Below are 21,891 nucleotides of genomic sequence, written 5' to 3'. Positions count from 1 at the left end.
CTACTTTGGAAATCCAGTATGAAAAGTACAGAAGACGCCTGCTCCAGAGGTAGTTCCCACAGGGGCCAGCGTGAGATGCAGACGCAGAGCAGCCAGAAGGCGGTGCCTAGTGAGGAGGGAACATCACGGCGGGGCTGCCTGTGCTGGGGGAGCCTCTGTTCCGTCTGCTGCTGCTCCCCTGCCCCGCTTCCTCCCCTCCTTCCTCCCCAGACCACACGCAGCTGTGGAAGGGCTCGGAGGTCTTCTCCTTCCTCTCTGATGTGCACGTAAATGTGAAAAACAAACGAACAAAGAAAAAGAAATACACGTCTAGAAAGTGAAAAACAAAAATCTGGAACGTGTAGGAATACTTAACCCATTCTGTCCATGAGACAAAGTGAGTATTTTAGGGGGAAAAAAAAAATGTTGCAATTATTTGGTAATTTATTGCTTCCTTTGTTTCTGAAAAGTAGATTACACCCAAAATGAAACAGGACCTATGGTTGTTCAAATCCACATGGATTTCATGATTGGTTGAAAGCTTTTCATATAAGGATAATTTGCTGATTAAAAACAAAAGTATAAAGACTCGCTGGCTCATTTCACAAAGTCTTTCTGATTGGACTGAAAATGACTCTCTGTACTGCTCAAAGTGAATTTTTACACCAACTGCAATTACCAAAAATAGGAAAAAAAAGGTCCATCTACCCTGTGATTTTACCTCACATGATTTTATACAAGGCCTCTACGATATTTTTTTTAAATTACCCAGATTCTAGACAGTTATCAAAAAAAAAGCATAAATACAGGGATCCTTATTTACACTATAAAATTTAATTTTCCTAAACAGAAATGCATTTTAAGTTTTGGTATTTTGACAAAGCCTATTATGTTATAATGTCACTTACAGATAATAAGTATTACAGGTGGATTAGATTATTTTACTCAAAGCGCCTAAAATTTAACTAGCCTTACTCCTTGATGTTCCAAATAAGGGCTAAAATAATTTCTGTTCAGAGTAAGGATAAGAGTCAAAAGTAAACCGTTGCATAATATGTTCCACGTTAGAGCTGCTGTGAGGCCCCCTGATGTCGGCGAGAGATGGGGCAGGCAGGTCTCGAGCACGGTGATGAGCTCGGGCGTGGCGGAGGCTGCCCTAGCACAGCCCCACCAGATACTCAAAGGCACCCAAAGCAGAAAACGCCGACTCAAAGCAAGTAAGGGGAGAGGCAGAATACAGGTAGAGAAGGTAATGAAACACATCCCCGCTTCTTTACCTGCAGGAGAAGTTCCTGAAGCTGGGCCCGCTTCTGCTTTATCCGTTCTATCCGCCTCTGCTTCTCTATCTTTAAAACACAGGTTACAAAATAGCAATGAACATATGCAGAGTAGAAAGTACTGCTCGCTTTTCAGGTCCCAGTTCTGAGATATCGAGAATTTTCCTTAGAGACACTCAAGCCGTTTTAACTACGAACATCAATAAAGGCAAATCACACCTTCTGGGGTTGGGTAAGCAAGCAGGCAAGACAGCAGAACTGTGGCAACTGCCATCATAACGACAACCATCCCCTTAGTGAACACTTGCTCTGCAGTACCTGTTGCTATTCATTACAGAAGTGCTAATCAGAGTAACAGCTAACACGCGGTGAATACCTACTCTACTTGCCAGCACTCCGCTGAGCCCTGGACACATGTTCTCTTAATTTGTCTTCACAAAACCCTAGAGGTAAGTACTGCTGTTACCCCTTCTGCAGTAAGGAAATGGAGGCACAGAGAGGGTTAAGTAACTGCCCAGGGTCACACAGCTGGTGAGTGGCAAGAGCCAGGATTTGAACCAAAGCCACCTGGTTTCAGAGACCCTATTATTAATTCCTTTGCTCTATGAACCCCCAAGAATGAGGTAAGATCTCATTTAAGATCTCCGTTTAACTGCCTTTTAAACGGGCACAGCTGCTAATACAGAGAGGCTACATATTCAATACGAAATCCCTAGTTGTTGTAAGAAACATGCTTATGGGACAAATCTCCCAGCTTCAAATAACTATTATTTTCCTCACTCTCACAGCTACCTAGAAAACATATATTGGGGTCTGAATTTCCCGTAGATGAATTCCTCACTGTGTCTTTGGGCAAAAGCCAACGACATCTAATAAGACATTTTTCTTATCTACTCCAGCAGCGTATTTCTTTTTCTTTTTTGGGGGAGGGCCGCGCCTTGCGGCATGCAGGATCTTAGTTCCCCAACCAGAAGCGCGGAGTCTTAACCACTGGACCACCAGGGAAGTCCCATAAATATGTTTTGTTTGTTTGTCTGTTTTGGCTGCACCGCGTGGCTTGCAGGATCTTAGTTCCCCAACCAGGGATGGAAGCCGGGACCACAGCAGTGAGAGCGCCGAGTCCTGACCACTGGACCGCCAGGGAACTAAGCAGCGTCTTTCTTGTTTGCTCCCCATCTAGTCCGCACCGAGAGTTTCTCTCATGGTGCCTTCTAACCACTACCACACTTGAATCCTAAAACACTGAAGACCCACTGTAAAATCTGTGCTCTCCCCCGTTTGAAAAGATGCTGCAGGGGGCTCCCCCTGTGTCTGAAGCTGTGACAGGGCAGCCCCCATCTGCCCCTCATGCTCTGCACCCAGCCCGGCCAAGCTGTACTGATGCTGCCTCTAAAACACTTCTCCAGCCTCACTGCCACAGCCAGAGCTCAGCCCCGCTCCAACCCACCCGCCCTCACTTTTCCCTCCTCATCTTCCTGTCAGTTCGACTTCCAACCCACTAGTAGAGTGACCCTTTCGAACACACGCCCTCAGCCCTCTTCCTTATCATTCTCCAGCAGCTTCGGTTGTTTATGGGATCAGGTCCCTACTGCTTTAGCACGCAGAAACCTATGCCCCCTCTCCTCGCCTGTACCCTGGCCACACCCGCTGCGGGCATGCCCTCTTCAGCCTGCCTCAGCCCGGGCAGTGCCTCTGCCTGGAGAGCCCTCCCTGCCCTAAACCACTTGGCAAACTCCTACTCCTCCCTGAGGACTGAGCACAGGGATGTCTTTTTCTTGGTAAAGCCCTCCCTTACCTCCCTTTCCAGAGAATCTGTACATACTCCTTTCGCAGGAGTCATCACGTTTCTGGTTAACTCCTTTTACCTTTCTGTTCTCCTCAATTAGTATGAAAGCTCCTTGGGGTCAGAGATTTTGTCTCGTATAATCTTTGTTTAAGCACATGGTAGATGCTAATAGATTACTGCTTCCTGAGTCTTTGTTATCGGCTTAATATTACTGGTAATGAATATAACCCTCAAATTTCACTCTATCAGGAGGAGAAAAGGACATATCCACTGCAGCACATGAAGAACATTATTCTAGAACTTCTGATGACTGCCTGGTTTCTCCCTCCATCCACAAGTGTAATAATACCAAAATTTTTTGATTTGCTGGAGGGAAAAAGGGACTAAAAAAAACACGAAATCAACCATATTCACCTCTAAAGCTATAGTCAGCCTTGGTCTATTACCTTCAATGGCCATGACAGTAAAATTATGTCAAATCAATTTAGAAATAGTATGTCAGGACACATGCTCACTTAGCAAAGATTTTGTCTAATGATTAAGCTCAACAGAATAAACAATGTTTTGGCATATATCATCCACAAATTCGTGTAAGCTGAACATTCCAATAAGGATTCAAATGAAATACCATACCATTCTGTTGCCACTGATTCTAGAGTCAAAGGTTAAATACAAGAAATAAACAGCCAACTTGATCCATTTTTTTGGATGGATACAGCAAACATTTCATCAAATAAGAGAGCATTTCTATCACACGAGTCACCAAACATTTATTAGTAGAGTGCTCAGAATGAAATTAGAATAAAATAAAGATCTCCAAAAAAACAGTAAAAATCAAGTCATTTAATTTCTCTGTCCCTCGGTTTCATCAGGACATGAGTCAGACTAGACTTCTCTAAATCTCCTTCCAGTTCTAAAATTCTACATAGAAGAATCTGCTAAAAAAAAGGCATACTATACATGAACAAACAATTAGGAATATTTTAATACTATGTGATTATATTTCTAAATTAAAATGTCTCTGATGTAAAAGAAAGCAAACTACTATCTGGAAACAGACTTTCCTCACTTACCTCCAGGTTTTGACATTCCTGAGCAGAATTGGTAGGCAAGCCAATCCACTTGATTTCTTTTTTTTCCTTTGAAATTATGTTCATTGCCATTAACACATTTAAAGCATCATAAACTCTTCGCCTAATGTTCTTCTGGTCATAAGCCTGCTAAAAAATATTTTTATTGAGTCATAAATTTTAAAGGTTAAGATACAGTCACAGGATATTAGAATAGTTAATTAATATTATTATATAATATCTTCAAAGTCCTGAAAGAACTGTACACACAGTGAAAGTATCCTTCAAAAGTAAAGATGAACTAGATACTTTCAAGCAATCTAAAACATAAAACAATCTTAAAAATAAAGATTATGTTACCAACAGATCTAAATTAAACAATACTAAAGGGCCTTCTTTAGGTAAAAGAAAGATAATCTAAGATGGGAGCTTGGAGATATAGGATGGAATGAAGACCAACTCAAAAGGTAAATCTCAATACTCGCTGTATAAAACAATATCTTGTAGAGTCTAGAATATATATAGAACTAATATACATGACAATAATAGTACATATATGAGAAAGGCGTAATGAAGTTAAAGTGGCTAAGGCCGTGCAGTGCCTAGGAGGATATCAGACTTTGAAAAGTCCAGGACCCATGTTTTAAGCTCTAGTAAACAGCGCTTCTCAAAACGTGGTCCATGCACTAGTGCTGACCTGCGAACTATTACTAATATACAATGAAAATAGTGAACTTGCACCAAAATATAATCACACAGATCACTACATACACTGTTTAGTTCAGCTGACTTTTTTTTTCGGGGGGGGGGGGGAGGTTAGCAAGACTTTCTTAATGAAGGAAACTGTGTTAACTTACATTGTGGAAAAGCCCCTTATCTCACTGTGCCCAGGTGGGTCATAAGAACCAAAGCCAATCAATCTATGAAAATAAAGGATGGTGGAGCACTGAATCAATTTAAGTATAGAACTAAACTTAAATAAATGGGAGATTTAAGTTATAGGACTGAATGTAAATATTAGAAATCCTGACACTGTAGAAATAATGATAATACAACAACAAATATCAGAAGGAGGCAGCAAAGGAAGTCTGCTGGTTTCCTCCTCTTTGATATTGGAAGGGGCATGAATTCAAAGCAGATGAACTAAGTACCAATTTTGGCACAATATATTCATTTAAAGTCATAAAAACAACAATAATAATAATATTCTTTTAACAACTGCCACTAATATATTCAATCTGAATCCTGTGGTAGAGGGGAAAACTGGGAGATGGGAATAAATAATAGGCATATTGATTTATTTTTCCCTCCATAATCAACAGATACTGGTCTACAGGTGATAAGAAATAAAATACTGAAGTTACTTAAAGTTGTAAAAAAAACAACAAAAACAAACAAAGAACTACAGACTACAAACCTTCCAAATTATCAGAAAAAAACAACAAAGCAGTGAATAAACAGAAAAAAAACCCAACCCTTGCTTATATTTGGGAGTGGGGTGGGTATTTAGTAAAAATGTGTGTATGTTACATGTTGAGAAGTGCTAGGAAGAAATGCCTCATTGTAGTGACAGCTGAGTGAAGATTCGGTGGAGAGGAGAGAGAAACCATATGGATCCCCAGAAAAGAGAATTCCAGGCAAAGGAAACAGCAAGTGCAATGGCTTGATTAGGAGCATATCCACGAAATCTGTGGCTGGAGTGTAGGAACTGAGGGAGTGGATAGTAGGAGATGAGAGGTAATGCTGGGCCAGGTCGCACGGGGGCTGGGAGATCGTTTAGAGAACTCTGAAGCTCACTGAAAATCAGAATGTCATATACTTTTTTTTTCAAGTGCCCAGGGAAATTAAAAGAAAAAGAAATCACCGCATAATGGCTCACAAGAAAAATCTCAAAGCAATCCCCCCAAAAAGGAAAAAGTTCAACTCACAATTTCTGATCATAGGTAATAAAGGTAAAAATTCATGACAATGAACAAAAATTCCTACCACCTGGAACTATAAGAAACTTTTCTAATGCAATTCTTGGGTCAAAGAGGAAATTAAAATCAAAGTTACAGAATACCTAAAGAATAACATATCGGAATCAATGGGATATGGCTAAAGCCATGCACAAGAGGAAAAGGTGGGACTTCCCTGGTGGTCCAGTGGTTGAGAATCGGCCTTCCAATGCAGAGGATGCAGGGTTCGATCCCTGGTCAGGGAACGAAGATCCCACATGCCACGGGGCAACTAAGCCCGTACACCGCAACTACTGAGCCCATGCACTCTGGAGCCTGCGTGCCACAACTAAAGAGAAGCCAGCATGCCACAATGAAGAGCCCATGCACCACAATGAAAGACCCCGCATGCCACGATGAAGATCCCACGTGCCACAACTAAGACCCAATGCAGCCACATACATACATATATACATAAATAAAGGAAAAGTCACAGCCATAAAGACTTCCATTACTAAACAAAGATAATAAAAGTAAATAAAGTATACATCATAGTCTGCAGGGTAGAGAAATAAAAGTAACTTCAGGAAAGAGAACAGACTATTAAATACAGATAAGAACAGAAATCAACTGCAAAACAGGAGGTCGATACAAACAAATCTAAGAGATGTTTTTTTTTTTTATTTTGGAAATATAATTGCAAATAATTTTGAGAGCATGGATGAAATGGAGGACATTCTAAGAAAACATAAAATACCAAACCGACTCTTAATGGAGAAAGCAATTGTAAACAGACTAATTACCAAAAAAGAAACGGAAAAAGCTATCTAAACTCTACCCCCCACCACATCACCAGGCCTATTTCTATAAAATTTCAGGGAACAGAACTAGACATCCAGTGCCATTAAATCTGTGATGGAGTAAAGAGAAAGAGAAAACCTCTAAATTCACTTTATAAAGCCAGCATAACACTACTAATCAAAATTGCGAAGACGGTACTGAGCTGCAGACGGGCGCCACGGAGGCCTGCGAGCAGGTCCAAAAGGGGCCCTTGAAGCTGAAAGGCGTCGCAGAGCTCAGCATGACCGAGCAAAGACAAGGCCAAACACCTGGAAGCGACGGGAATGAGCACAAAGGACAAGGAGAAGAGGTGTGGCCTGGAAAAGTGGACCTCGGCCCAGGTGGCCTTGGAGGAGATGCAGCAAATGGAGAGGATCCTGAAGAAAGCATCCAAAACCCACAAACCGAGAGCAGAGGACTCAACAGAGACCTGGACACGCTCATGGAGCACTACGACATGCCCAGAGTCAGCTGGGCAAAGTGGCTTCCCTGCCCCAGGGTATGGAGTGGCATGGAAGGGACGCAGAAGGCAAAGTTGGGGTTATGTTTGGTGCCTTTGGTATTTTCCAGAAACATTCTTTTACACACACCCTTGTGTCTTCTGCTGAGACAGTGCTTTTCAAAGCAGTGTGCCCTCATTCTGCACTTGATTAAAGTAAGACTGTCCTTTTATTCTATTTTGATTTCTTGGTAGCACATAGGAGGTAAACCATTTTAGTTTGGACTGGGAATTTTTGAAAGTTTATCCAGAGATTAAGGTTATTTCTGGGTAAGTGCCATGGAAAAGTGTTTTCACCCCTGAGCTGCATCTACCTCTCTGACAGCCATCCAGCTGCCTTTGCCTGCATGAGGCTGACTCCGGAGGACAAGGAGCTAATGCCAGGGTAGCCTGCAGCATGTACACCCCTGTAGGGCCCTGCCTGGGCTGCCTTGCCAAGCTCCCTCTAGCCTGGGGCTTCTGCTCCTCCACCAAGAGCCTGGGGAAGCCGTTTGAAGCTTCGTGGCCTTCAGTCGGCCTCCCAGCCACCTGGCCAGTGAGACAACGCAGCCTGGGCAGCAGAACCACCACCTAAGGCGAGGATGGAATATACCCCTTGTCCCTTTCTGAATCTGGGCCAGCTCGTAGCCTCTTCTCCCAATACCCCATTCCCGACATGTCTAGTGAGTGTTGCCAAGGCAGACGCTGCTAATCGAGCACAGCATTCTTTGTAACAGAACTCAGACATGGTCTGCTTCCCTACTCTCAACACTAAGATCGAAGTAGTTCCCGTATTTATTCAGACTTGGCACGTTAATGTGCTTGGCATTCCTGGCCTAAGGACACCTCAAGGGTAATGGGACCAAGGCGGCAGAGTCCCAGCACAGACAGACATGGGTGCAGTCAAAAAGGAGGACCCAGGTTCTGATGCTGGAGAACCAGGAACTTTGAAGGCCTATGTGTACTCACTGGATAAGGATCAAACTGCATATGCTACTGGGAGAAATGTCTGTGTTGACAAAGACACTGAAAGAATAACTAAGGCAGAAGAGAAACCCGTCTAGGACTCATATGTGAACTGCAGAATAAAGGGAAAAAAGTTATTAAAAAAACAGCAAAGACGGTAAAAACAAAAGTAAAAAAAACCCTCACCAATCTCATTCATTAATACCAGTGTAAAAATCCTAAAATTTCAGGAAACTATCCAGAACTTAATTAAATTCAGCATCCACTCCTAATTGTTTTAATTACGAAAAAGGAAATCAACATTCATTAAAAAATTAAGTTATGGTTACTATCATCTCAAAATAAAACCTTTATCATAATTAAGGTTGCAAAACTACAAATATTTCCACTAACGTCAAGAATTAAAGACTCAATATGACTACAGTTACTACTATTACTTAATATTGTTGTGGAATACATATAGTATGACTACATTTAAATAAAATGCAAACTGATTTATAATGATAAAAAGCATATCAGCAGTTGCCTGGGAATAGAGGGCGAGGGAGGGATGGATGACAAAGGCAGGAAGAACCCTTTGGGAGTGATGTAAATGTTTTGTGTCTTGATTATGGTGGTGATGACACAGGTGCATACAACTGTCAAAACTCACTGAATTTTACACTTGAAATGAATACATCTTATTGTATGTAAATTATTCCACAATAGATAAGGAAAAAATAATTTAATGGTACACTTAAGACATGTGTATTTCCCTCCCTGCATGTAATTTTATCTCCATTTTTAAAAAGTGAGAATGATTTATACGTGCTAAAAAAGAGGCTCTAAGATAAATATTGTTAAGAAAATAAAATTTAAAATGAAGCATGTGGGCTTTCCTGGTGGCGCAGTGGTTAAGAATCCGCCTGCCAATGCAGGGGACACAGGTTCGAGCCCTGGTCTGGGAAGATCCCACGTGCCATGGAGCAACTAAGCCCGTGCGCCACAACTACTGAGCCCGTGTGCCACAACTACTGAAGCCCACGCGCCTAGAGCCCATGCTCCACAACAAGAGAAGCCACCGCAATGAGAAGCCCGCGCACCGCAACAAAGAGTAGCTCCTGCTCACAACTAGAGAAAGCCTGCACGCAGCAATGAAGACCCAATGCAGCCAAAAATAAATAAAATAAATAAATTTAAAAAATAAATGAATAAAATAAAATGAAGCATACAAAAGCATAATCACATTTGTGTTTACAATAATAAAAGAAATAAATTTTATTATATATATGCATAAAGAATGTCTGGACTGATACTCAGGAATCTGGTAATAGTGAATAGTGCCTTTGGGGAGGCAGATTAGGGTCTGTGGTAGAAGAGAGATATTTTTTATTACATACTCTTCGGTACAAGTGGATTTTTATAAACATGTTCATGTAGTATTTTTTCAATTAAAAACGAGATAGAATTTTCTTATTGACTTAGACATAGAAGAAACACTAAAAGGTTCAGAAATGTATCTGAAGTCATTCAAATATAAAAAGCATATTTCTAAAAAGTATGTTTCTTCAATAACCCCCAAAGACATTTTAAAAATACTTGTCCATCTTTATGTTTAAATAAATTAGTAAAAGAATTCTTTCTAAGACAAAACAACAAAAAATCAAAACAACAAAATTCCCCAACAGACAATATGAAACCCTCAAGTAAAGGAGGAGTTGGGGATTCCCTAGCTTGTCTGAATCCCCGAATTGACACAGACAACCCAGAGAGGTACACTGCTGCATCACTCATCACAGTCAATGTCAAGTGCATGATCTACCTACCGAATCAGCTGCCAAATGGTTATTTGAATTGGTGAACTCGGACACCAGCTCATCAGCTACTTCATTATATGATGTTGTACCTTTCCGCTGAACTTTCTCACACACTTTCATTGAAAAATGTCTCAAGCCCTTTCCATTTTTATCTCCTTTTTTGCTTCGTTTGCTAAAAGAGAAAAAAAAATTATACTCCATTATACTTATTAGAGATTTCCTTTACAAAACATAAAATAATGTGAGAAGACAGGAATTTGATAAATTTCACATTGAATTAGAGATAAGGAAATGTTTTAAACTTAATTTTTGCCTTAAAAGCCTAATAAAGTGTAAAGCTAGAGTGCTTTTCTATGCCCACTCATTTATTCAATAAATATTTACTGACCAGTTACTTACTATTATGTGCCAGGTACTGTTTTACACATTGGGAGAAGATCCGTGAAAACAACAGACAAAAACTCTGCACTTGCAGAGTTTATATTCTCAATACTTATCATTTTGTATTCTATGTATGCTACAGCTTTTTTTTTTTTCCACCTAAAATTAAAAGTACCACTATTCTCAGGTTCAGTTATCTACTCAATTTTCAATCAGAGGTAATTGGTATTAATAACGAATCTACATCTTTGGTTATCTTAAGTTAGGTTAATGCCTAGGTCTAACCTTTGATAACTTAATCATTAAAATTTCAGGGGCGCAGTTTAGTTCTACTAATATCTGAGTACCAATTATATCATAGGAACTGTATTAGGGACCAGAAGTACAAAAATGATAACTGAGGCAAAATCCTTTCCCTCAATGAGTCTTGAGGCTGGAAGAGAGACAAAACAGACATATAATGACAGATAATTCTAATATAATAACATAAGTGCCAAGTCAGAGTTATTCACAATGTTCTATGGGAATTGGGAACAGGGATATCTAGTCTAACTGGAAGAAGTCTTCCTGAGTAAGAATCAGTGAAAACAATCAACAAAGTGAAAAGGAAATCCATGGAATGGGAGAAAATATTTGCAAACCCTTTATGTGGTAAGTGGTTAATATCTAAAATATCTAAGAAACACCTACAACTCAATAGCAAAACAAATAACACAATTAAAAAATAGGCAAAGGACATGAATAGACATTTCTCCAAAGAAAATATACAAATGGCCAACAGGTATATGAAAAGGTGTTCAACATCACTAATCGTAAGAGAAACACAAATCAAAACCACAATGACATATGATCTCACGCCTGTCAGGATGACTATTATTAAAAAAAAAAAGATAACAAGTGGTGAGAGTGTAGAGAAATTACAATAGAACCCTTGCACATTGTTGGTGGGAATGTAAAAATGGTACAGCTGCTATGGAAAAAAAATATGGAGGTTCCTCAAAAAATTAAAAATGCAACTACCATATAATCCAGCAATCCCATTTCTGGGTATATACCCAAAAGAATTGAAATCAGGATCTCAAAGAGATGTATCGGTCATGTTCATTGCAGCTTTATTCACAATAGTCAAGATATGGAAAACTCATAGATGGATGAATGGATAAAGAAAATGTGGGGTGTGTGTGTGTGTGTGTGTGTGTGTATACACACACACACACACACACACACACACACACACAGGAATATTATTCAGTCTTAAAAAAGAATAAAATCCTGCCATATGTGACAACATGGATGAACCTGGAGGACATCATGCTAAGTGAAATAAGCCAGTCACAGAAGGACAAACATTGCATGATTCCACTTACATGAGTTATCTGAAATAGTCAAACTCACAGAAGCGGAGAGTAGAATGGTGCCTGCCAGAGGCTGGAGGGAAAGGGGAAATGGGGAGTTTGCTATGCAAAGGAACCTAGACTTTATCATATTCCATCAGTATAATTATATTCATTTATAAGTAATTTACATGTTCTACTGTGCTATGTCCATTAAGAAATAGATGCTAAATGTACTTTTCAGAAGAATAAGGACAGATGTCTACTTTCTTTTTCCCACATTCCCAATCATCTGTGTAGTACTCATTGTGGTCACAGACTACTACTGAAATACTGTGATGCCACTAAATGGTATTGAGTAGGGGAGTGGCCTGGTGAAATTTTCAGTGAGGCAGAGATTCTGGCAGCAGAGTAACTCACGAAGGGCAGAAGCAGAAACAGGAAGACCTGTTGAGAGGCTACTGTAATAGCCCAGGCAAGCAATGCTGAGTTCTGGAATTCAGGAAACTGGTAGGACTGGATAAGAAGAGATGGATTTGCAAAAATGTTAAAGATAAAAATCAGTGGAGGACTTCCCTGGTGGCGCAGTGGTTAAGAATCCGCCTGCCAATGCAGGGGACATGGGTTCGAGCCCTGGTCTGGGAAGATCCCACATGCTGCGGAGCAACTAAGCCTGTGCGCCACAACTACTGAAGCCCGCACGCTCTAGAGCCCGCACTGTGCAACTACTGAGCCCGGGAGGCACAACTACTAAAGCCCACGTGCCTAGAGCCCGTGCTCCACAACAAGAGAAGCCACCACAATGAGAAGCCCATGCACCACAACAAAGAGTAGTCACCGCTTGCCACAACTAGAGAAAGCTCACGCACAGCAACAAAGACCCAACGCAGCCAAAAAAAAAAAAATCAGTGGAACTAAACGATTGATTGATGTGGATTGTAAGGAAGAAGAAATAGGACAATGATCCTTAAAAGGAGGGGTCATTTACTGAGATCAAGGAGACAGGAATGAATTCATGAATTCCATTATGAACCTTCTCATTTGCACTGTCCAGTACTCTAGGTGTAACCCACATGTGGCTATTGAACACCTGGAATGTGCCAAGTCTGAATTGGGTATGCTGTCAGTGTGAAATACACACTACATTTCAAAGACCTTCATGAGAAATGAAGGTAAAAGAGTTCATGTATAATTTTTATATTAACTACATGCTGAAATATATTATTTTAGATATACTAGATTAAATAAAAGATATAAAATCAATTTCACATATTTCCATCTACTTTTTAAATTGGCTGCTGGAAAATTAAAACTTACATGTGGCTTGTATTACATTCTATCGGGCAGCAATGATGTTGAGTTTGACATGCCTATAGAACATCCAAATGGGTATATTCAATAGATAGTTGAATATATTAGTCTACAGCTAGTGGGAGAGGTCACTTACAAACTTATCAGCACGTGTACCCAAGCCAACTCTCCTTCCTACCAGTCTCAGACAATTAGGTAACCCTCTTCTTTTTCAAATCTAACTTCCTTTTACAAGATAACAGCTTTATTGAAATACAATTCACATACCATGAACTTCATCTTTTTAAAGTATACAATTCAGTGGTTTTCAAAAGTTATGCAACCATCACCACAACCTAATTTCTTCATCCTAAAAAGAAACTCTGTACCCATGAGCAGTCATTCCTCAACCTCCCTGCCCCCAGTACCTGGCAACCACTATTCTATTTTCTAGTTCTATAGATTTGCCTATTCTTCAATGTCAACTTTGCAAATGGAGTGCTTCTGTTTCTGTATTGTTTGCTTTCCTTGAGCTGGCCCATCCAGTTTTTTGTTTGTTTTTTGAATGTACAACCTATCATGGAAGCTGAATCTGTTCAAGACTCCAGCTCCCCCTACCAGTTTGAAGGAAATACCGAGGACAGAAGAACACGTTAAACTATACAAGAGAGATGCGATAAGCAAAATCTTTAGGATTTCTCTTCAGGACATATAATGTGGTTTCTTCAACTAATAATTTGTAAGGGAAAAGAGGAGCGAAAGAGTGAGCGACATACAGAGGGGGAATCTACAGATTATAAAAGACATCAATTTATTTAAATTCTGATTCATACAGACTGTAAACACACACACACACACACACACACACACACACACACACACACACACACACACACACCCCAGTTATGGGGGAGTCTGGGAAGACAGCAATAGCAGCATAGTTCTCAAACTCTCCAAATCCCCACATAAAAACAGATGGAACAACTAGGCAGCAAAACCTGAACCCCTTGACAACATTTACAACAAAACTAGATGACAAAGTACCTTCAACAAATGCCAGAATACAAACTACCAATAGCCAAAAGGCCTACACAGTAGTGTCTGTGTGGGCAGAAAAAGAAACATTCAATGAGTCTGCATTTAATGGAACTCAGAACAGGATAAGCCCAAAATAGGCAACAAGAATTTGCTGGAAAGCACAACAGGCCAATTTGGGAGCAGCAGTTGAAATGAGAAGGAGTTTTGACCTCTCAGTACCAGCTGAGTGCAAGAGGCTGCAACAAAGACTGAAGAGGTTGCAACAATCTAGCCCGTATGACTCCCACAAGTGATATTCAAGAGAAAATTAGAAATATTGGAGGTAGGCAAAGAATATATAGACAATAAGAGTATCTGAAGAAGAACATCAAGGCAAGGGAACAGAATACTAAATGCTAAGTAAGTCAAGAAAATGTTCATGAAATAAAAGAAAAAAGAGACTATCAACCTAGAATGACAAATACCAAAACATTCTAGGAAAACTGCTGTATTTCAAAGAAAAAGAACTTTTTAGGTACCTAGAAAAAGAGAGTATCCTATTTTTCAACAGCAAATTGTTACATTAGAAGAAAATTAATATATTTAAGAATTTGAAAGAAAGTATGAGCCAAGGATTTTTGTATCCAGCATAACTGACTTAGACAATCAAAATGACTAAAGAAACATTGACATTAAGGCCTTGTGAGTATTTATGTATAGTTACCTGTAGACGTGAGACAAAATGAGGGCTAAGAGGCAAACAGTATAGTATTTAAATAGGCAAATGCTCAAATACTGTGGGACTATTATGTATGACTATTATAAAAATGGGGAGAGAATGGAGAGAGCATATGTAAAAAAACTTTTTAATGTTTTGAATAATCACGTTAATGGTTATATTAGTATTATTATTTGGGACTATTGAGCACGTAATATGGGATAAAGTCAATGAGTAATTACCATATACATTAATTCTAACATCTCATCCCCAACGTCCTTAAAGATCAAGATTCTTGGAATGGAAAAAGAGGATTGGGATGTAATGGAGAAGAGGTTTAATAAGATTTGGATTGGAAATATCAATATGAACTCATGATGTACTGTATCTTTGTGGGTGTGTATCTTACCTCTCTCCATTTAAAAGGACTAGAAAATATGACCAACCTAGTAGCAGAGAGCATCCTTAGCCCCTAACTGGAGCCTGACATATAATTCACCCTAAAGGAAACCAGAGCTTCTTAGAGAAATGGCTGATTCCATGTACAGGGCAGGAAATGGACAAGATGAACTTGGAACATCTTGTCACACCAGATAACAAACAAGCTATCAAAGACATCTAGGGTCATATCAAAAGGACTTATGAGTCAAGTATTATAGAAGAGGCTCCCACAGACCTAAGATGGGACAATTTAAGTTTCAATAGTGATAATAATTGCATTGTATGAAACCCATCAAATACGTTTACATTCATGAGTTTATAATGATATTTTTATTTTTATTTTTTATTTTTTGGCCACATTGTGTGGCAGGCGGGATCTTAGTTCCCCGATTAGGGATCGAACCTGTGCCCCCTGCATTGGGAGCACAGAGTCTTAACCACTGGACCACCAGAGAAGTCCCTATAATGATATTTTTTAAAGGGAAGACTTGTTCACCTTTGGAGGAAGACAGAAACAAACTCATCATCTTGAAAACTGGTCAGTAAAGGGAAGGGATCAAGCTTTATTCTGCTTTCCTATATAAACTGTCCCTTCAGGTAAACAAATAGTAGAAGAGGGAAAGAGTCTTTATATAAAAGTAGTGCCAGTAGTAAATGAAGTAGAAGTGACAGAATAACACTAATAGCCACACACAATGAATTAATAGATACAAGCATTAAGCATCAGTGGTGTTCACATCATAAAAAGAGAGATAATCAAATGTTATGTGCCTTTTAACGGAAGAACACACTACTATCTATATTCTAGCCAAAGGATCAAACGTCAGTCTAATAAAGCCTCTGAATCTTACTGCCAAACTACAGAAATACAGGGAACAGAGAAATATACTGAGATGCACGTGAGTATGCAACCAGCGAAATCTAGGCTGTGGGAAATTTGATAGGTCAAATGGCCTAGCTCCTTCCACAACTAAAGTATAGGAAAACAATGGGACAGAGGAAAATTCTATATATAAAAGACAATCAACTTTTGTTTTTAATGAGCAAGACTAAAATGTTCCAAAGGATGCACATTTAGGTGATAAAACTAATCAAACATGCAAGGAAGTGATAACTATAAAAATCAGGATAATGGTTATTTATAGGGGAGAGAGGGGATGGGGGCATATGGAGGGGCTTCTGGGGTTCTACTTCCTCATCTGGTGATGGTTACAAGAGTGTTTGCCTTAAAGTAACTCATTAGTTATACATTTGCTTTTTGGTGATTTTCTGTATCTGTATTTTATTTTACAAAATTAAAAAAAAAAATCAAACAAACAAAACATGACATTTGAAACAACTCGAAATTTGAATGCTTACTAGATATTTGATATTAAGGAATTACTGCTAATTTTCTTAGGTATAATAATGATATGTTTAAAAATGAGTCTTTTTAGAAAATAAATACTGAGATATGATGAAGATGATAGGACGTCCTGGATTTGCTTTAAAATAATATAGAAGGGGTAGGGACTTCCCTGGTGGTCCAGTGGTTAAGAATCCATCTTCCAATGCAGGTGACACGGGTTCGATCCCTGGTCAGGGAACTAAGATCCCACATGCTGTGGGGCAACTAAGCCCGTGCACCACAACTAGAGAGCCTGCGTGCCACAACTACAGAGCCCATGCGCTCTGGAGCCTGCATACCACAACTAGAGAGCTGTGCACCGCAACTACTGAGCCCGCGTGCTCTGGAGCCCGTGCGCCACAACTAAAGAGAAACCCACGCACCGCTATGAAGAGCCCGCACACGGCAACAAAAGTTCCTGTGTGCCGCAACTAAGACCTGACACAGCCAAAAATAAAAAATAAATAAAATAATATAGAAGGGGTATATACAAAACAAGATACACCATTATTGCTTAAGTTCAGAGATGGGTACATAGGAGGCTCATAATATGAATCATCTACTTCTATATTTAAAATTCTCCAAAATAAAGAGTTTTTTAAAAAAGAAGAGAAAAATAATGGTTCTAGCATATCCTCGGTTATTTACATAGATTTAGTCCTTAGGCTCAGTTTCCTCCACTCAGCCGAGCCTTCTCAGGAAGGGGTCCTTATACATCACAATACCATATTAATTAATACAAAGGAGAACTCAACATGTCCAACCCATAACTCCTGATCCTACTCCAGTTCTCATCTAGATGAGTGATGGCACCATCCACCCAACCACCCGAGCCAGAAACAACAGATTCATCCTAACCTCCCTTTCTATCTAATCAATCTAATTCTATCAAATCTAATCTATGTCTTGTCCTAAAGAGCTCTTAAATTCAACCTCTTCTCTCTGTTCCCACTGCCCTAGTTCAGGCCCTCATAATCTCTCTCAGAATATAACTAGACATAAAAAAGAATGAAATAATGCTATTTACAGCAACATGGATGGACCAAGAGATTATCATACTAAGTGAAGTCAGAAAGAGAAAGACAAATATCATATGACATTGCTTATATGCGGAACATTTTTAAAAAACGATACAAATGAACTTAGTTTTACAAAACAGAAATATACTCACAGACATAGAAAACAAACTTATGGTTCCTGAAGGGGAAAGGGTGAGGGAAGGATAAACTAGGAGTTTGGGGTTAAAATATACACACTACTATATATAAAATAGATAACCAACAAGCACAGGGAACTATACTCAATATCTTATAATAACCTATAAGGGAAAAGAATCTGAAAAAAAAATATATGTATATATATATACAGATACACACAATATATAATTGAATCACTCTGCTGTACACCTGAAACTAATACAATACTGTAAATCAACTGTATTTCAATAACAGTTTTTTTTTTTTAAAAAGGAAAAAAAAAGAATATAACTAGAGCCATATAACTGTTTTCCTTCGTGCTGCGTAGAGGCAAGGCCTTTCAATCCCTCCTCCACATGGCCATCCTGGTGACCTTTCTACATAACCCTGATAACCTGGTGCTAATGGTGGTAAAGAGCATACACTCCCTGAATGGTGTGTACCAGTCATTGGACTAAGTCATTTCATTTCTCAAAAGAATCCATCAATTCCTGTCTGCTACATACATTTCCCCACAAAGCCCACTCTATGCTGATTTGCCCTTAAAGTTTAGTGTATTTAGACATAAATGGCTAGTCACACTTAAATTTACATAATTAGTGCAAGTTAGGTAACAAAATAAGTAAGAATTGCTAGAGACAGGAGCACAGGAGTTATTTTGAAAGAAATATGTTGTGTGTGGGATTTTACATTTATGTTAAGAATTGGACAATGGCTTAAAGTAAATAAAATCCTTAACTCAGTGTTTACATACTTTTTAAAAGCCAAGGATGAAGCATTGTTTTTCATATAATTCTAGGTCTTTTTTAAAAAGGGAGTAATAAGACAATCATACAGTAGTTTTGGGGGGATCACTTGACTAACTTGCCCTCTACAATCATACCTGGATAATATTTAAAGGAAGAAACTAAATAGGAATAACTAGATTTTTAACAACTATTAAATGCTTATGAACATATTCTCGAAACACAGATACAAGACTACAGTATGAGTTTTATACGGTTAGTTCAGTGTATGAATTGATAGACTTGAAGAAAGTTGTGGCTAAGTATCAACACTGGTAAACTATTCATTAGCTATATATTTTCAGCAGTTTACTTCATTTAACTCTGATCCCCCAGTTTTCCTTGATCTGAAAAATAGAGACACAAATACCCATCTCACTGTGAGGATTAAATCATACACCACATATAAAACTGGTCCAGGAAGATCCCACATGCCGTGGAGCAACTAAGCCTGTGCGCCACAACTACTGAGCCCACGTGCCTAGAGCCCGTGCTCTGCAACAAGAGAAGTCACTGCCATGAGAAGCCTGCGCACCGCAACGAAGAGTGGCTCCCGCTCGCTGCAACCAGAGAAAGCCCACACGCAGCAACGAAGACCCAACGCAGCCAAAAATAAATTAATTAATTAGTTAATTAACTTTTTTAAAGAAAGAAATTAAGCCTGATCTTTGGAAGGCTGGTGGAGCAACATGCCAAAACCCAATCAATGTCTACATTAAAATTCAACAGAATTTAGAATAGCTAATACCTGCAGTACACAGATAGGAGATTTGGTCCTGTAACCAATTCTATAAACCACTTCTTTAAAATTTAAGTGAACAACACCTCTAGTAAAAGAACATTAAAAGGTAAAAGGCTAGATAAAGAACTCAACAACAACAAAAACAACTCAACTCAAAAATGGACAAAGGACTTGAAAAGACGTTTCTTCCAAGAAGATATACAAACGGCCAGTAAGTTCATAAAAAGATGATCAACATCGCTAATCATTAGGGAAATGCAAATCAAAACCACAATGAGATACCACTCACACACATTAGGATGGCTATTATTAAAAAACAAAACAAAAAAAACCAAAAAAAACAGTAAGTGTTGGGAGGATGTGGAAAAACTGGAGCCTTCATGCACTGCTGGTGGGAATGTAAAATGGTGCAGCCATTGTAGAAAATACTATGGTAGTTCCACAAAAAACGGAGCATATAATTACCATATGATCCAGCAATTCCACTTTAGGGTATATACCCAAAGAAATTTAAAGTACGGTCTCAAACAGATGTTTGTGTACCCACATTCATACCAGCAATATTCATAACAGCCAAAAGGTGAAAACAACCCAAATATCCATCAATAGATGAATAAACAGAATGTGGTATATGCACATAACAGATTACTGAGCTGTTAAAAAAATGAAATTCTGATACAACATGAATGAACCTTGAAGACATGATAAGTGAAATAAGCCAGACACAAAAGGGTAAATATTGTTATGATTCCTCTTATATGAGGTACCTAGAATAGTCAAATTTATAGAGACAGAAAGTAAAACTATGGTTACCGGAGACTGGAAGAGGAGAAAGTGGGGAGTTATTGCTTAATCAGTATGGAGTGGCAGTATGTGATGGTGAAAAAGTTCTGCAGATGGAGAGTGGCGACAGATGCACAATAATTTATTTATTTTCTCAGTGGTTTTTTTGGTTTTGAACTTATTTATGTTTTGTTGTCTTTTGTGCTTAAGTGTTGATGGCTTCATGAGCCTGAATATCTATAAAATAAGATGTTGTGGTTTTAGCATTTCATCATTAATTATTTCTAAAAAAGCCAAACTCAGTATACAAGGGATCATGCTTCTGAGCAAAACAAATACAAACTTTATTGTTCTTCATTCTCTAAACTATTTCCATTGTCACATTTGGCTTACTACTACAGTCACCACATTCAGAAAAGATGTGCCTTTTCTTGACAAAAGTAGTTCAGGAATGCTTGTTTCCCCACCACAAAATGAGGGTTAAAAACAAAAGAACTCAGGACTTCCCTATTGGTCTAGTGGTTAAGATTCCGCACTTCCACTGCAGGGGGCGCAGGTTCAATCCCTGGTGGGGGAAGCTCCACATGCCGCGCAGTGTGGCCAAAAAAACCCAAAGTTAATTTAGCTTTGTTAAACTTAAAAAAACTTAAAGTTAAACTTTTCTAATTTAGCTAATAATTTAAAATGATAAACTTAAAACCAGGCTTATTTTAAAAATTTAAATGGTTGAAAAATGTTATAAAAATAAATGTCTAGATTTTCACATATCTTCTATATGCTTTTGGGTTACATTAGACAAATTAACCTTATGTCACATGCGACAAAAATTAACTCGAGATGGATCAAAGATCTAAGTATAGGAGCAAAGCCATAAAACTCTTAGAAGAAAATATAGGCGTAAGTCTTTGTGATCTTGGATTTGACAATGTTTTTTTTTTTTAAAAAAAAATAAGATATGACACCAAAAGCATAAGTAACACAAGAAGAAAAAAAAAAACCAATAGATAAACATAATCAAAATTTAAAACTTCTGTGCTTCAAGTAGGTGAAAAAACAATCCATAGAATAGGAGAATTTTCTTGCAAATCATGTATCAGATAAGGGTCTTGTATCTATAATCCATAAAGAATTCTTACAACTCAACAGAAAAAACAACAACAACGACCCAAAAAATCGGAATAGTTTTTCAAGGAAGATATTTAGACTTCCTTTCAGCAAGAATGCCATCTTCTAGTAATTCACCAAAATGATCAACACAAAGGGATGGAGGAGTATCCGCTATATGTTCTCTAGGCCTTTTAGAAAACATGGAGTTGTTCCTTTGGCTACAAATATGTGAATCTACAAGAAAGGTGATATTGTAGACATCAAGGGAATGGGCACTGTTCCAAAAGGAACACCCCACAAATGCTGCCATGGCAACACCGGAAGTGTCTACAATGTCACCCAGCTGCTGTTGGCACTCTTGTAAACAAACGAGTTAAGCACAAGAGTCCTGCAAAGAGATTATGAAGCAAATTAAGCACTCTAAGAGCTAAGATGGCTTCCTGAAACGTGTGAAGGAAAATGATCAGAAAAAGAAAAAAGCCAAAGAGAAAGGTACTTGGGTTCAACTGAAGCACCAACCTGCTCCACCTAGAGATGCACACTTTGTGAGAACCAACGGAAAGGAGTCTGAGCTGCCAGCA

General features: G+C 38.8%; 1 protein-coding gene across 10 annotated transcripts in view; it reads right to left on the bottom strand.

Annotated features, from left to right (window-relative positions):
• Positions 1-21,891, bottom strand: part of TFDP2 (transcription factor Dp-2) — a 186,212-nt gene that overhangs the window by 27,443 nt on the left and 136,878 nt on the right. For 9 of the 10 annotated variants that reach the window (XM_082393780.1, XM_082393774.1, XM_082393779.1 and 6 more), the window contains 3 exons: positions 10,139-10,301; positions 4,116-4,262; positions 1,257-1,325 (listed from right to left, as the gene is read on the bottom strand). In XM_082393780.1, coding sequence (XP_082249906.1) covers positions 1,257-1,325; positions 4,116-4,262; positions 10,139-10,301 — 379 coding nt within the window. The remainder of the gene's footprint in view (positions 1-1,256; positions 1,326-4,115; positions 4,263-10,138; positions 10,302-21,891) is intronic. The other variant, XM_082393778.1, reaches the window with a different exon arrangement.

This window comes from Balaenoptera borealis, assembly GCF_965194805.1.
Source record: "Balaenoptera borealis genome assembly, chromosome: 5".
Lineage (NCBI taxonomy): Eukaryota > Metazoa > Chordata > Mammalia > Artiodactyla > Balaenopteridae > Balaenoptera > Balaenoptera borealis.
This window is presented reverse-complemented; position numbering and strand designations above follow the sequence as displayed.